This window comes from Otolemur garnettii, unplaced genomic scaffold (genome assembly GCF_000181295.1).
Source record: "Otolemur garnettii isolate 467f Iridium unplaced genomic scaffold, OtoGar3 scaffold00049, whole genome shotgun sequence".
Taxonomy (NCBI): Eukaryota; Metazoa; Chordata; class Mammalia; order Primates; family Galagidae; genus Otolemur; species Otolemur garnettii.
The window spans coordinates 9,170,739-9,187,792 of NW_003852444.1; the positions used below are offsets into that span (position 1 = coordinate 9,170,739).

At 36.9% G+C, this 17,054-nt stretch overlaps 1 protein-coding gene across 1 annotated transcript in view; it reads right to left on the reverse strand.

The window, feature by feature from the left end:
* The window catches only part of AGBL3 (ATP/GTP binding protein like 3), an 86,676-nt gene that overhangs the window by 17,357 nt on the left and 52,265 nt on the right, over positions 1-17,054 (reverse strand). Inside the window, 4 exon segments of the mRNA XM_003791663.2 lie at positions 6,921-6,992; positions 8,926-8,985; positions 11,712-11,793; positions 16,436-16,502. Of these exon segments, the coding sequence (XP_003791711.1) occupies positions 6,921-6,992; positions 8,926-8,985; positions 11,712-11,793; positions 16,436-16,502 (281 nt within the window).

Below are 17,054 nucleotides of genomic sequence, written 5' to 3' on the forward strand. Positions count from 1 at the left end.
AATAGTAAAACAGAATACACTTCAGAGTCAAATTTCCTTTGACTTGTAGGTCTGCTCTTATCAAGCCCCCATTACACTGATTCTGGTGTCAGTCCAGTGTGATGACATCAAGTTAGGCAGAGTGTCAACAAAAATGTTTTGAGCATGGAATATAACTGGCTTTTGGGGTTCCACATCTGTGGATTCAACCAACATGGAAGGAAAATAATTTGAAAAAAATGCATCTCTACTGAATGTGTTCAGGCTTTTTTCCTTGCCACTATTTCCTAAGCAATACAGTATATTTACACAGCATTTAGAGGTAGTATAAATAATCTAGAGAGGGTTTGTAATACACTGGGAGAATGGATAGTTTATATGCAAATACTACACCATTTTGGTATCTTTGAGAGGTCTGGAAACAATCCCCCATGAGACCAAGGGATGACCATACTTCGGACTTTACTTTTTAGCAATGGCAGGTATTTTGACTTATAGGAATTAGTCTTCAGCTTTTCAAAAATGTCCATCCACTTTGTATCTGCAGACTTATTTTGGTATACTACCTGTTTGTCACGTAGGACCTTTGTATCTGTTCCATAAATTTATCATGTAGGGACTCCTTATCTAAAATGCCCTAGTTTTAGATACTCTCAAGCACATTGAGAAGGAGAAGCTTGAACATAAGTTTAAACTTCACTTTCTTGGGGAAAATGTTTTTCCCTGAGCACTGAGGTAATTTGAACTTAATTTGAATGTGAATTCCAAATAAATTACAGTTTTAGTGCCGTTTAACATATATGCTCCTTTCTGGTAACATATTTTTGAGTTCTAAGTCAGTCTTGTTTCCCTCAACATGTCATTCTTTTCACTATATGAGCTTTCCCCCCAACCTATGCATATTATCAAACAACTCAGGTGCAGTCAGTTCAACCTTTCCTTGGCTCCTATGCCCTTGTCAAAGGTCACTGAATAACATTCTGTTTTACTGCAGTCCTTTTTTCTATTCTCATCCTCATCCTCAAGGTGTTTCCAAATTAGAGAAGGACATTCTTCTTGGCCCATACGTTAAAAATGTGATTTAATGGCAGACCAACATTTTTAGGCACATATTTAAGGAAGCTATTCTATTGTTTTCCATTTCTATAAAATCAAAATTCCCATTAAGTGCTTCTGCATGTTTTGAGGAAACTAAAACATGACCAAAAACTTTTATTAGGAAAGCCTCAATGTTACAGGTCAGCAAATCATACCCTTTGTGGCACAATGTGTGGGAAACATTTAGCAGGTAAGATCTTTTCATTTTCTTTGGTAAGGATGTTCATAGACTGAATGAAATTTGCCAAAATATATATTTTTGTTGCCAACCAGGAAGATTAATGAGCAAAGTCTAGTTTTCATTTGGACAAAATATCCGTAATATTTGGTTTTATGATTTCTTTGGTTTTCTTAACATATCCATAAAAATCAAGATTATATGAAACCCTATTTTTCAAGTCAGAGAATTCCTAAGACCCACGGGGAATGATTTTTTTTTTTTTTTTTGCTGCCATGATTCAGTCTATCACTTGATACCCTTGTAGAAAAGATCACTGCCAGTAAGACCTAACAAAATGAGGTCTGCACTGTAAGAGGCCAACACATCTGCACTGTTATGACTTGAGTATGTTCTGTTGCAGGGGTGAATAGACACAGCTCCCCTTCATCCTTGAGGCTATGCCGCTGCTGAAATACCCCAGACAAGTGGCCTGACATCTCCTAAGCTGAGCTGTGAGTAGCTGTTACAGCCTTCTTTCCCGTAACTCCTTGAACTGGAGCTAAAGCTATTATGTCTACTGGGAAAACAATACCTTGGCTGCTCAGAATATTCACACCTCCCCGATGCCTAAATTTAAGCAGCTTGCCAGTGCACTGGCCTCCCAGAGTGGTCACACACCTCAGTACTTAAGCTGAAATGGTGCCCTTCATCCCAAGGAAATAGTGCATGAGTTGCCCAGAGTAGTCACACCCCATTGGCCTGAGCTGAAGCAGCATATTTCCCCTTTGGGAACTGGTGCCCTGGATGAGCTGAGAACCTGCACATCCCAGGTCTGAGCTGACATAGTACTCTGTGTCCCAGGGAAACACACTGGCTGAGCTGAAACACTTCACTTCACATGCCAAACAACTCTATGACCTTACTTCCCTGGAGCTGGACTAACCCTTTAACATCTGAGCTGCTGAGTTAGTGCTCTCCCTGGGGAGTGAAGTCATCATTGTGCTGTTCATTTGCAGGGTCCAAATAATAGTTACATTTTGCTGTTCTAGGGTATTTGCTGCTGTTTCACCTGGCCTTAGAGGGTCTGGGATACTGCTAAACTCTGGCATTTCAAGGTCTAGAGTTACTTCTGTGAAGTACCTCATCTCCTGGGACCCTAGTTGCCCCTGAACTCTATTGCCTTAGGTTCTCAATTGCAGCTGTTCCCTGTTCCCTGTGCCCAAACCTCCAAAACCACTCTTCTTCCTTGGAGTTAGGCTAGTACTATCCTGCCTCCAGGATATCATCATAGCTATAATCTGGCCCTTGAGTTCAAGCAGCTAAGTGGTGTATTAAAGTAAAAGATCTTGGCTCTGTGGGTAGCCTAAATGTAAGAAAACCTGTACTTCAAGATCCAGATGCCATAATAGGTTCATGAGAGCCTAAGCCATGGACTCTGGGTCCACAGCCTCTCAACCACTTGCCCCTGGAACACAGTACTGCTTCAGCTAGTTGTAGGCCATGTCAAACCTGACAAGAGGGATCTCCAAAGTTAAGTCTACCTATTGTGGGGAAAAGGAAAATAAAAGGACTCCTAAAGCCCCAACACTGAAGACATCATAAACCTATGTTGCTGCTGCTATTGCCACAAACTTATACAGGTTAGGCCACTGAGGTATGCACAGTTATTGCTGTTATTGACTGAAAAAACTACATGGAGACTATGCTACTGCCCCTATAGAGAAATAGAGCCACCATATCCTTACCACTGGCACACAAAAACTCAACTGCAAGTGAAAGTCTTTCTCTGCAAAAGGCACTCTGGAAAGTTTGGAAGAAGCAGTTGTTACCCCAGAAGAAAAGACTTAAATGCAGGGACAAAAGAACATACACATACACACACACACACACACACACAAAACATGTAAATATGACACCACCAAAGGATAATAACTCTCTGTCTGGTAACAGACACTAATAAAAAGGAAATCAGTGAATTGCTGGAAATGGAATTCAAAATAATGATCTTAAAGAAACTCAATAAAAAAATATACAGAGAGATGATTCAATGAAACCAGAGAAACAATTCACAGTAAGACCAAGAAATTCAACAGAGGCAAAAATTATAAAACAAAACCAAAAAGGCATCTCACAGATGAATAATAATTCAGTAAATGAAAAAAAAAGATTGAAAGTTTTAATAGCAGACTTGATCAAGCAGAAGAATTTCTGAACTTGAAGATAGGTTGTTTGAAATATCCAGTTAGAGAAAATAAAAGAAATAAGAATGAAAAAGAGTAAAGAAAACCTACAAGATTTATAGGACACCATTTAGAAAAAAAAATTCATTTTAATTTATGTATTTACTTTTTTTAGAGACAGGTCACATTCTGTTGCTCAGAATGCCACTGAACTCTATTGCCTCATTGGTAACAGAGGCTCTCATAGAGGCAGTGGTGTAATCACACTTCACTGCAACTTCAGACTCCTGGGCTCAAGCAATTCTCCCAACTTAGCCTTCCCAGTAGTTAAGACCAAGCATGCACCACCACCACATCCAGCTAATTTTAAACTTTTTGGTAAAACCAAAGTCTTGCTTTGTTATCCAGGCTAGTCCCAAACTTCTGGCCTCAAGCAATAGTCTCACCTCTGACTCCTAAAACACTAGGACTATAGACATGAACCACTGTGCCTGGCTAACAAATGCTTATACCATAGGAGTTCTAGAAGGAGAAGAGAAGGGGAAAAGTATAGAATACCTAACTAATGAAATACCTATAATAACAAAAAACTTCCCAAGTCTGGGGAGAAATATGAACATCCATACCCAGGAAGCTCAAAGTTTCCCAAATAGATTCAACCAAAAATATCCTCCCCAAGGCATATTATAGTCAAATTGTCAAAAGCCAAAGCTAAAGACATAATTCGAAAAACAGTAAAAGAGAAGTGTCAAGTCAAATATAAAGAAATACTCATTATAATAATAGCAGATTTCTCTACGGAAACCTTACAGACAAGCAAAGAATGAGATGATATAATTGAAGTGCTGAAAGGAAAAACAATTTTCCAGCTCTAAATACTATGCCTATAAAGCTAGCCTTCAGAAATGAGAAATTCACAGATAAGCAAAAACTGAGGGAATTTATCACCAGTAGACTGGCCTTATAAGGAAATCCTACATTTGGAAGCAAAAACATGATAATTACTATTACAGTAACACAGAGAAGTATAAAATGTACTGGTACAACAGAAACATAAAGCATAAAGAGAAAAGAATCACAACTTACTGCAACAGAAAACCATTATACTGTAATGATAAACAATAAGAAAGGAAAAAGGATATACAAAATAACCAGAAAACAATAAAATGATAGCTATACATGCATATGTCCCTACCTATCAAAAATAACCTGCATGTAAATTGAATTAAATTCCTCAGACTGAATGAATAAAAAAAAAGTGACCCACCTATATGCTGCCTACAAGGAACTTACTTTATTGTAAAAACACATATAATTGAAAGTGAAGGGATAGGAAAAATAGTCCACACAAATAGAAACTAAAAGTGAGCAGAAGTAGCTATATTATATCAAATAAACAGATTTTAACTCTGTCTTAGAAAGAGACAAAGAAGTATGATAAAGGGATCAGTTCAGCAAGAAGATAAAACAATTGTAAATATATCTGCCCCTAACACTGGAGCACCTAGATATATAAAGCAAATATTATTAGACTAAAGGAAGATATAAACTTTAACACAATAATGGTTGGGGACTTTAACACCCCTCTCTCAACATTGGACAAATTATCTAGACATAAAATCAAAAAAGAAACATTGGACTTAAACTATACTTTAGACCAAATGAACCTAACATTTACAGAATATCTCATTCAACAGCTGCATAATAAACATTGTTTTTATCAGTACACGGAAGGCAGATTACATGTTATGCCACAAAACAATCTTTAACAAATCTAAAAGTATTGAAATCATATGAAGTACCTTTTCTGACCACAATGGAACAAAACCAGAAATCAACAACAAGAGGAACTTTCAAAATTGTATAAATATATGGAAATTTAGCAACATGCTTCTAAATAACCCATAATTTAATAAAGAAATTAAGAAGGAAATTTAAAAAAATTTTCTAAAACAAATGTTAATAGAAATACAATATACCAAAACCTGTGGGATACAATGAAAACATTATTAAGAGGGAAGTTTATAGCAATAAATGGCTACATTAATAAAGTAGAAAGATTTCAAATAAACAACCTAAGGATATATCTCAAGGAACTAGAAAAGAAAAAGCAAACCAAGTCTAAAATTAGTAGAAGAAAAGAAAAAATAAAGTGTAGAGCAGAAATAAATGAAACTGAGACTAAAAAAATACAAAGAAGAAATATGAAACAAAAAGTTGGTTTTTGAAAAGATAAAATTGACAAACCATTAGCTAGATTAACCAAGAAAAAAGAGAAAAGGCCCAAATAAACAAAATCAGAAATGAAAAAGAAAACATTACAACTGATACTACAGAAATACAAGGGATCACTAGAGATAGTTGCATGAACTAATTTTCCTAATTTGATCATTATGCATTGTATATATGTGTCAAAATTTCACATTGTACCCCATAATTAAGTATAATTATTGTGTATCAGCTAAAAATAATAAAAACAAAAAATTTAAAGAAAAAGGTCATTACTGAAAGAAAAATTGTCCAAGGAAGCTATTCAAGATGAAATTGGGTTAGATGAATTAGATCCTAACTGCTTGGGATCCCACCATTTCTTGTGATAGTCCTCAAAGTGGTAAGTTGCAAAGTGTGAGTCTGCAGATCACCAATATCAGAATTATCTGAGGTGCCTCATAAAAATGCAAATTTAAAGCTAAGGTCTTCATAAACTCCTTGGGTAATTCTTGTGTCCAATAAAATTGAGCCTGGATCCTCTAGTGAGTAGAAGATAAGATGAGTGTACTTTTTTTTTCTTGTTTGAGACAGAGTCTTACTCTGTCACCCTGGGTAGAGTTCTGTGTGGCATTATAGCTCACAGCAACCTCAAACTCTTGGGCTCAAGTAATCCTCTTGCCTTAGTCTTCCAAGTAGTTAGGACCACGGGTGCCTGTCACAACGCCTGGCTAGTTTTTCTATTTCTAATAGAGCTCAAGCAATCTACCTGCCTCACCCTCTCAGAGTGCTAGGATAACAGGCATGAGCCACCACGCCTGGCCCAGACTACAGTACTTTTTTTTTTTTGGAGACAGAGTCTCACTATGTCACCTTCAGTAGAGTGCCATAGTGTCACAGCCCACAGCAACCTCCAACTCTTGGGCTTAAGTGATTCTCTTGCCTCAGCCTCCCAAGTAGCTGGGACTACAGGTGCCCACCACAACGCCCAGCTATTTTTTGGTTGCAGTTGTAATTGTGGTTTGGCAGGCCCGGGCTGGGTTCGAACCTGCTAAGCTACGGGCACCGAGCCAGACTAGGGTACTTTCAAGGTCTCTCTTTGCTATAGTATTTGATGAAGTGAGAATGAAAAGATTGAACAATTAGATAATCTCTATTTTTACTGATTAAAACTACAAGAATGCGAATGGACATATAATGAATATCTACTAGTTTCCCCTATGTATTTCTAGAGCTAGAGATAAAAATAACATATCATAGGTGACCACTCATTACTATTTTCCCAATTTACTCACCCAAACCTTGATCAGGCAAGTGTCTTCTGAAATAATCAACTAAATACTCATCTGGGTCATTTGGCCTTTTATCTATAAAGAATAGTAAAAGATCACAGCACCATGAAAATAATTCATTGACTCATTTATACTTTGTGTTTTTCACTTTTTTCAAATGAAAAAGTGCTACTAAGTAATGTACCATAAGCAGTAGGTTAATTCAATGAAATTAATACAAGCAGTATTCAAATCTCACAAATTTTTGTTGTATAACAAAAATGTCCATAACTTTTGGGCCAGCAATTCCTGTTCTAGGAATTTATTATAATAAAATTATTAAAGGCCTGTGCCTGTGGCTCAAGGAGTAGGGCGCTGGCCCCATATACCAGGTGGCGTGTTCAAACCCAACCCTGGCCAAAAACTGAAAAAAAAAAAAAAAACCCACGAAAATTATTAAGAATGCAGACAGATAGTGAGTTATAAGGTTTTCACTGTTATTTACAATAAAAAAATTAGAACAAAAAAGTTTAGCAATGTGAATCTAATAGGTTCGCTAATAGAATGCAATACTTTGCTGCCATTTATTCACATGCAAAGAGGTTTATAATATACTGTAATTTAAAAAAGCTTTTAAAAAGTAGTTTACAAAATAACATGAAGATTATATGATATATAATTTAGAGTGTATGTAAATAGACATACGAATAGGTCCAAAATATATATTCTGAAATGTGATTTTTTACTTTCTTTTGCTAATCATTATTTCTAATTTTTGACCTTAAATTTTGAACAAAAGAATATATAAAAGTTACATATAAAAAGCAAGTGAATTGCTTGAGTGATCACAATCAGAAAGTATTGTTAATTTGTTTTTTGAGACTATAGTCTCCCTCTGTCACTCTGGGTAGAGTGCCATGGCATCACAGCTTGCAGCAACCTCAAATTCTTGGGCTCAAGCAATCCTCTTGTCTCAGCTTCCTGAGTGCTGGGGAGTGTAATGCACCACACAAACCACCTGTGGAATATCCCACCCCCACAGGCCTCCACTGTTTCCTTTCACTGAGTAGCTGGGACAACAGAAGACCACCACAACACCGAGCTAGTTTTCTATTTTTAGTAGAGGCAGGGTCTTGCTGTTGCTTAGGCTGGTCTGGAACTCCTGAGATTAGGTGATCTACCTGCCTTGGAGTCCCAGAGTGCTAAGAATACAAGTGTCCCACCTGGCCAAGAACAGTTAATTTAAGGTTTAAGTATATTAACCACCATAATTATAATGCTATCCTTCTCTGTCCTTGGTGTGGTTCTTACCTCCATTTTTATTTTTAATTATTATGCTATATCATAAATCAAATGGATATATACATGTTTACATATATATTTTTAAATTAGGCTACATCTAATCCTTTTGGGAAGCAGGTGTAGTATAAACATATAATAAATTAATACATTATATATGAAATTAATTATTTTAGACAAAATGCTGCATAAATTAGATGATTTTTTTCAAAGAACCTCAACTAAAGATAAGGTGATAGAAATCAAAGAAAATATACTGCAGATGCTAGAGAGTCAAAGATTCACATCAGCTTAGTGAGTTGCAATAAAAGCTAATAAATAGTCTATAACCTAATTTCTGGACTTATCCTCCAATTATGAAAGGAGAGGAAGAAGATAGTTTTCAAAATTTAAATCCCTGTATTCTGGGGAACAACCTTTCAAAACCTGGGGGATATTCCTCAAATACATAGACCTGTAATTGGCCACTTTGTCTGTGCCCCTTGGGAACCCTAAACTGATTACTGCCACTGCAGCTATAACACTGTGCTTAACTTGTTTACATGTTTTCTTTTCTGATTAAGAGATGAGCTCCTGCATGGAAGAAATGGTGTCATTTATATATGACATACTTCTTTAATATCCCTAGTACCAAGCACAGTGGCAACTCAAGGTTATGGTACCAAAAAGAAGAAAAGTTTGTTGAGTAAACAAATTAATTGTTTATGAGAAGGCAAAAGCAGAACATTACCTTTCACATCAGAAATGGACTCTTTCTGTTTTTGCAGTAAAATTCCTCTGTCATACACCTAATGGAACACAGAATCAGAAATAAAACAGTACTATGTTATCAACACAAACGCAAGGTGTATTTCCTATATTTATGATATGGTGGGTTCTCAACAAACAGTTCTCATTTTATTCAAATGCTTAAGGATGATTGATTTAATCCAGGGATAAATTATTTGGATCCTGACAGCTAGGGATAGTATTTTCATTATCCTTCATTTGTGTTTAACAAGTCTATTTCCTTTTTTTTTTTTTTTTACAAGTCTATTTCCTAACTAGAAAATTCTGTTGAACTCTGAGTTTTTCCTCTCACCACCTCTTCCAGGGCTTATTATTTGCTTATTTGTTTAGTGACTGGATGGATTTTTTTTAGTGACACTCATTTCCCATCTGCATTGCTAAGCCTCTGATGCTGGTGCTCAGGATTCGGACCTGGGTTTGTCCACAGACATCCTGGGAGAGAGTGGTCTAGACAGAGCTCTTTGTCTCTTTCCTAGACCTCACCCACTATCAAAGGCCACTAATTTCTGGATGATGGCTCTAGCATCTTCAGTAATGCCCTGGGGCATAACTTGCTCTTTAGGCTAATCAAATTCAGGCTCCTTTGAAAGGGTAGCTCAGAACATCAGTGTTTAAGATGTATTCTAATTCCAGTAGGGCTCCTCCAAGCTCTTTCCCTAGTTCTCTCCTGCAAACTAGCCACTATACGTTTAGTGTATTCCTCCGATGAATCCACCAACTACCTTCCAATTATGTATTTTGACATACTTGCACTGGTTTTGAGAATGCCCTTGAGCTTAAACTTCTCCATGCTCTATTGCAAATGAAATCAGTTCTCCTGGGTAGAGATTAGGAGCTGTCTGTTTTATGGCCTGTTTTTTCCCTCAAGGCAGAATTTTCAAACCTGGCTCATGAGCTGGGGTTAGGGACAGGGGAACTCATCTCTCTGAGTGATACACCCTTCAGGAGATAAGCTGTAGGTAGAAGCAGATGAAGGTCTTCTCCACTTTCCTTTCCCAGGGGTGGAATCACCAATTTATAAGCCAAGGCAAGTGTGATCAGAACCCAATTGTTCTCAGTGGTGCAGCACCGAGGGTAGACCCTCCATCTCATGAATGGGGGTCTGGGTAAAGGAAGGAGCTCCCATCTGTCTGTTCTCACCTAGAACTTAGCCTCAACAACAGACAGATGTATAAGGCAGCACAAAAAAAAAAAAAAAAGAAAAGATGGTTGGTCTTGAGAGTGAAATGACAGAAAAATTATTAACTTACAGCTTTTTCATTAAGACTAAAAATCAAGTGCTCTCTCTAATCTCGGCCTTGTCTTTTAAAATCTGTTTATAGCCTCAAAGGTCCCTGGATTATTGTTGCTAGGTGAACAATGCATGGGGCCTTAGGATCAGAAACACCTGTGAAGTGTCTGGACCTGGAGACAAGCTGCTTATTATCCAACTACTAAGAAGACAGAGGAGCCTGTGGAACAGGTGCATGACATACTGTGAATTTGGCTACCATTACTTTTTTGTCTTTGTCCCCCTAAATTTAGCTGTCTCTTGACCTCAGTGTTGGCATCTTTTCTTTTTTCTTTAGGATGCCACACCATCTCCCTGTTCTCTTTCCTCTCTTTCCTTACTCTTTCATTCCTTCATTCCCTCTCTCTTTCTAAGAAGATGAAACTAACTTTATACTGTTATATCCTAATCTTAGTCTGGAGAAAATCTTTTCTCAACCTGTGCTGTGAACACCTGCTGAGCTTTCTATCCCAAGAAGAATTACTGGTTGATTTCTTGCCTCTCCTGGGAAGACAGCCCTCTGGTAGCTGTGGGGAGTGGGAACCCTATTTTCCTGGCTTTGCTGATCTGAAGAGTAGTTTCTGTTCTCCTGAGGTGGGAGGTGAGGAGGGAACAGCAGTTTTGATACCAAATACCACCACTATCTTTAGTGAATTTTAGTAGATTTTCTAGAATAGCTTTTTTCTCACTTCCTACATACCCTTAAACACCATTTCCAGAGACTTTCAGTGTTTTTTCTTTTCCTTAAATAATCTTCTCCAGTTTAGCTGGCGAATGCATTTGTAGTACTCTTCATGTTGTTGTGGTAGAAGTCCATCTCCTAGTACCATCTATTTTTATACTCATATTCTCATTTAATTTTACTTCATTTTAATATATTTCTGCTTGCTACCCTGGATGCATCATGTTAGCTTCTTCAAATACTTTTTAAAAGATGATAGGTATAAATGAAATTTAAATATGTCACCTTAATAAGATGCATTTCTCATCTGTCAAGGATCTTTTGTGGGTTTTCTTTTCTTTTTCTTCTTTTTTTTTGAGACAGAGTCTTACTCTATTGCCCTGGGGTTGAGTGCAGTGGCATTGCATAGCTCACTGTTGGGCTCAAGTGATCCTTTTGTCTCAGCCTCCCACGTGGCTAGGACTATAGGCACCCTCCACAAGGCCTGGCTATTTTGAGAGATAAAGTTTAACTCTTGCTCAGGCTGGTTTCAAACTCCTAAGTTGTGGCAATGCACCCACCTAGGCCTTCCAGAGGGCTAGGATTACAGGTGTGATTCTTCTCCTCAGTTGATTATGTTTTTATAAACAGTAAATAATATGAATTAAATTTTAATCATTAACTTTTCCTGGGGGGGGGAGGGTATAAGAGTGTAAGAGAAAATAACTTGCCATTCTCTTGTATTCAATGTTTTTCAAAAACTGTTCACAACCAGGTAAATGAAGATTTATCTCTTCTTCTTCCCTGTCATTTTGGTGGCTTGCTATGGCAGAATTCCTTTCTTTCTTTGTCTTAAGATATTTTTTCCTGGTTTTTATCTGGGTAAAAGAATCATATTTAAAATCGATATTTAATCAACACATCAAAGACATTATATACGCAGACATGAAATTATCTTGAGATTCCCAGTTCTGAGATGGGGAAGTACTTTTGCTACTCCTCCCCCTAAGTACAACTAAAAACTTTAGATACCATAAGAAAAACATACATAAGAAGCTTTTAAAAGATGGAAAGGAGAAACCAGCCAGCTTGGAAATTCAGGACCATAGGAATAGCATGACAGTGAGGTGCTGGGTTATCTTTTTATATTACTGTATGTTCTAGCTGGAGAAGCTTGCAACCCAGAAGTGTCAATGAATGCAGACTTTTAAAAACCCTACAAAAGCCTGTTTTCTCTAGTCAGAGAACCAGGAGAGGTGCAGCCTAGAAAGACAAAAACCTATGTAAATCAGAGAAAAAGTGTGACACCCCCCACCAAAACACACACACACACCCCCATGCCAACCAGGTTGAGTGGCAAGTGGGAGCTAAGACTTCTATCCTTGTCAGGCTGTCCCAATCTCTTCTCCAGGATAGAGAAAGCTAAGCAGAGGACCAAGCAAAATGCATGTGCAAAGATCTTCAAGATCATTGGCTGTTAGAGAAATTCAAATTAAAGCCATAATGAGATATCACAAAGCAACTATCAGAATGGCTAAAATAGAAAATAATGACAACACCAAGTTTTGGTGAGAATGTACAGAACAATTATACATCTACTTTGGAAAACCGTTTGGAAGTTTGTCAAAGAATTAAAACAACAACTAGTTTACCACCCAGCAATTGCACTCCTAGGTGTTCATCCCAGAGAAATGAAGACAAGGTTCACATAAAAACACATACACTAATGATACGTTCATAATAGTCCCAAACTGAAAACTACTCACATGCCGTTCAACAGGAGAAAGGTAAAGCAAGACTTGTAAATCTCTACCTATCATGGAATACTACACAGCAACAAAAGGAAGAAGCTATGGGTATGTGTATCAACTTGGATGAGTGTTTCAAGAATTATGCTCAGTGAAGAAAGCCAGTCCCCAGAAATCATGTATTTATATTATAGTTGTGAAATGACAAATTTACAGAAATGGGGAACAGATTTATGGTTGCCGGGGCTAAGTAAGGTGTAAGGGCAGGAATGTGTGGGGATGGCTTTAAGAGAGCAACCTTAGGGATCCTTAAGGTCATGAAAATGTTCAGCATTTTGACTGGATCAATGTCAATACATTCTTTTTTTTTTTTTTTTTTTTTTGAGACAGACTGTGTTGCCCTCAGTAGAGTACTGTAGTGTCACAGCTCACAGTAACTCCAACTCTTGGGCTTAAGCGATGCTCTTGCCTCAGCCTCCCAAGTAGCTGGGACTGCAGGTGCCTGCCACAATGCCTGGCTATTTTTTTGTTGCAGTTGTTTAGCCCAGGCCGGGTTCAAACCTTCCACCCTTGGTGTAAAGGCAATATCAGTACTTTCACTGTATATTGTGTTATAGTTTTACAAGGTGTTATCATTAGAGGAAGCAAGAAAATAGGGTCCATGGTAATCTCTTTAAATTATTTTTTATAAATGCAAAGGAATCAAAATTTAAAATTTAACTTTAAAAAGTTATAATTTAATTGATATTACATTTAATTTGTTTATTCTTCTTAAAGGATACCCACTCTCAAAACTTTTATTCTAAATTAGGTAACAAACAGGCTCAGACTTCCATCTTATGTGTCCTCACTTTCTCTCTTGCTTACTAACTCTGATGGATGCCAGCTGCCATGTTGTGGGCTGTTTTACAGAGAAGCCCTCATGGCAAGGAACTGAGGGAGACCTTTGGGTAATAACCAGCAGCAAATTGAGGACCTTGGCCCAACAGCCTGTGAGGAATTATATCTTGTAAGCAACCATGTGAATGACTTTGAAAGTGTAGCTTCCCTCAATCAAGCCTTCAGAGGAGATCACAGCCCAGTTAACAACTTCATTGCTGCCTTGTGAGACATCTTAGATAGAAGCATCTAGCTAAGCCACTCCTGGACTGCAAGACCTACAGAAACTATGTGATATTAAATGTTTATGGTTTTAAGCTGCTAAGGTTTAAAGTAGTTCTATAGCAATAGAATACCAATGCACATTCTTTGTTAAAACCTTAGAAATTATTAATCCTTGTAGTTGGACAAAATGGCTCTTGGAAAAGTTAAGTGTGTGGTCTTATGGAGTAATCTATGTATATGTGGAATATCCAGGCATGTGCTCATAGCTGCAGAGCCTCTCTCCTAAAGGATATTTAGGAAAATACAATCATGGAGTTGTCTCCAGGAACAGAACTGGATAGTTGAAGAACTTGGTGGGATATAGACTTCTCTGTAACCTATTTTTTATTTTTAAACTATTGAACCACATTAATGTATTCTCTATTACAATTTTCAAATTGATATTTAAATGGCCAGATGGAAGATGGTGGAAAAGAAGGAACTTCCAAAGAATGGAGCTAGAAGCTGCAGTGAAGGATGGCCTGACCAGGAAACATTTCTCGTGCCCCAGCCTAGGGCATATCTTACATGCTTGCACAACAAAATTTCAGAGTCCTTTTCGTTCAATGACTACTACATGCTTCTCATTCTTCCTGGTTTTTGAATGGGGGTGTTCATTATAGTTTTCCTATTTCTGTTCTACCATTATAGGTTGAGAATGTATGTGTGGATTTAGATAATCTGTCACATTATTTCACAGGTATCTGGATCTAAAGGCAATAACTCCAGACCTGATATTGATCATGAAGTGGACTTTAAGGATGATACCATGATGGAGTGAGACTATTGGGGGTATGAGTACTAGTACATTTTGTATTTGGGTGGGAACTGAATAACCATCAGATAGGAGGTTGATTCTGAAACACTGGATTGTTATTTCCAATTCTTCACTCTCCTACATCCTGTCTTTGCCATATAACTTTGTAGTACTCCCTACTCTAGGAGAAGTATATTTCCCCATCCTGTTGATGTTGGGTCTGGCTATGTGACTTACTATGGTTAACAGAATGTTAGTGAATATTCTACAAGGTGCTATTGTATGTAATATGACATAGTTTCCAGGAGGAAATGTAGCTTTAAATGTGCTTATATTGCCTGATTTCCCTTTTATAGTCCTGGTTTTCACCATCGGATATTTCCTGGGTAAACTCTGGCCCAAGAAACATAACTGAATTCAACCCTAAGCCACGTCTAGTATAGCCAACCTGCAGACCGATGAATGAGAAAATAAAGTTTGTTGTAAGCCACTGAAGTTTGCAAGTTTTTTGTTATGTAGCTGAAAGACTTAGTGTCTCCTTAGCTTGCTCCCTCACTTCCTTTAAGTTCTACTTAAGTAGCAACTTTTCAGTTTCATAACTCCTATTCAAAACTGTGATTTCCACTGATACTCTTTTTTTTAATGAAATGCTTATTTTATTGTTTATAGAACATTATTTTTGATAGATATACATTTTTAGCAAAGACAAGGTATTTAATTTTTTATCTTCTATTTGTCTTTGTCTTCTATGACTATCACAACCCATTAAATTTTATCTTAGTGAACATAATAAAAATGCAAGTATAAATATTAGAAAAGGAAGTGAAACAAAAGACCTTTAAGGCATATGGGCCAATACAAGGCCTCTTGACTGTTATTGTTACTGAAAATTCTCTACATTATGTTTTTTAATATTGTTGACTCCTGTTCATACTCTCATCAATTTTTGTTGATATTCTTGTGAATAAATTATTGGATATCTTCTTGTTTATAACTTATCAGAGACTATATATATATATGCACACACACGTATTATATATCATATATATGTATTTTACATATATCCTAGTCAATTATACCTGTCTATTAACTTTCTTGGCATATGTGAATTTTTTTTTTTTTTTGAGACAGAGCCTCAAGCTGTCCTCCTAGGTCGAGTGCTGTGGCATCATAGCTCACAGCAACCTGCATCTCTTGGACTCAAGTGATCTTCTTGCTTCGGTTTTTCTATTTTTAGTAGAAATGGGGCTCACTTTTGCTCAGGCTGGTCTCAAACCCGTGAGCTCAAGCTATCCACCTGCCTCAGCCTCCCAGAGTGCTATGATTAGAGGTGTGAGCCACCACACCTGGCCTCCACTGAAACTCTTATTCTCCTCTTCTGCTTTAATTTCCCCTTTAGGTGCTTATCTCTATTTAACAAATCAGGCATTTTATCTATTTATCTTGTTTATTTTATATCTCCCCCAAGATTTTGTTTCATTTTTCCTCCCTATTCTATTTCCAGCATCTAGACAGTACCTGATACATAGCTGGAGTTCAATAAATAGTTGAGTAATAAACATGTAAATGAATATCGTACTAACGATCAGGTGATATACGTTAGGCTACCACCTCTGTCACTAACAAGTCATGTGGCTTGAGAAGTAAATCTTTCTGGATCTTAAGTGTTTTTCATCTATAAAGAAAATATGTTAGAATAAAAAATGCTAAGGTTAGAAAATTTTATGATTTAAAGATATAAACAAAATCAGAAAATAATAACTATTACCATACAATAATTATATGTCCATAAACATTGTTTTGCATGCTTGTCACAATAAGAAAATTACCTATTAGCATATTCATACCATAAGCAAAATTATTCAAGCATACCTGAGAAGTTAAATTGGGAGGAGAAGTCGGAGAGTCATTGGATTCTGAACTGTCAGAGCCTCGGCTACTACAAAAAAATTAATAATTTTAGTTTATGTAATTTTTGCTGGCATTTTAAAATTTTAGCTGCTGCTTTTACTTTATCATCTTATTTTAATGGTGGAAAAGTCCTAATTGTAAGAAGGTTTACAAAGGTGATTTAAATGTTTGGTAGTTCCAGACATCTTCTAAATAGAGATTTTGGTTGAATGGTTTGGGAATGTGTTTATGGAATGTAAGTTCCAGAAAAGTAGCATTGACTTTCTGTCTGGCTCCCTGCTCTATTTTCAGAGTGAAAATATTGCCTGGCAGGTAGTAGGTACTCAATATTATTTAATAAGTGAATGAATAAATGATATGTGTGTATCTGGGGATTTTCCTACCTGTAATAGGTATCATTAGCTTCTAAAATTCGTTTATTTTCACATTACTTTAGTTCCATTCTGCATAAAACCACACAGGGCCATAGAAAACATAGTACCTCAAGAAAAAATGGTCAAACAGAAATCGATTTCTAACTTCAATCATTTAACGCAGTGGTAGTCAAACTTTTCTGCTTGAGAGCCAATGCAGGAAAGAA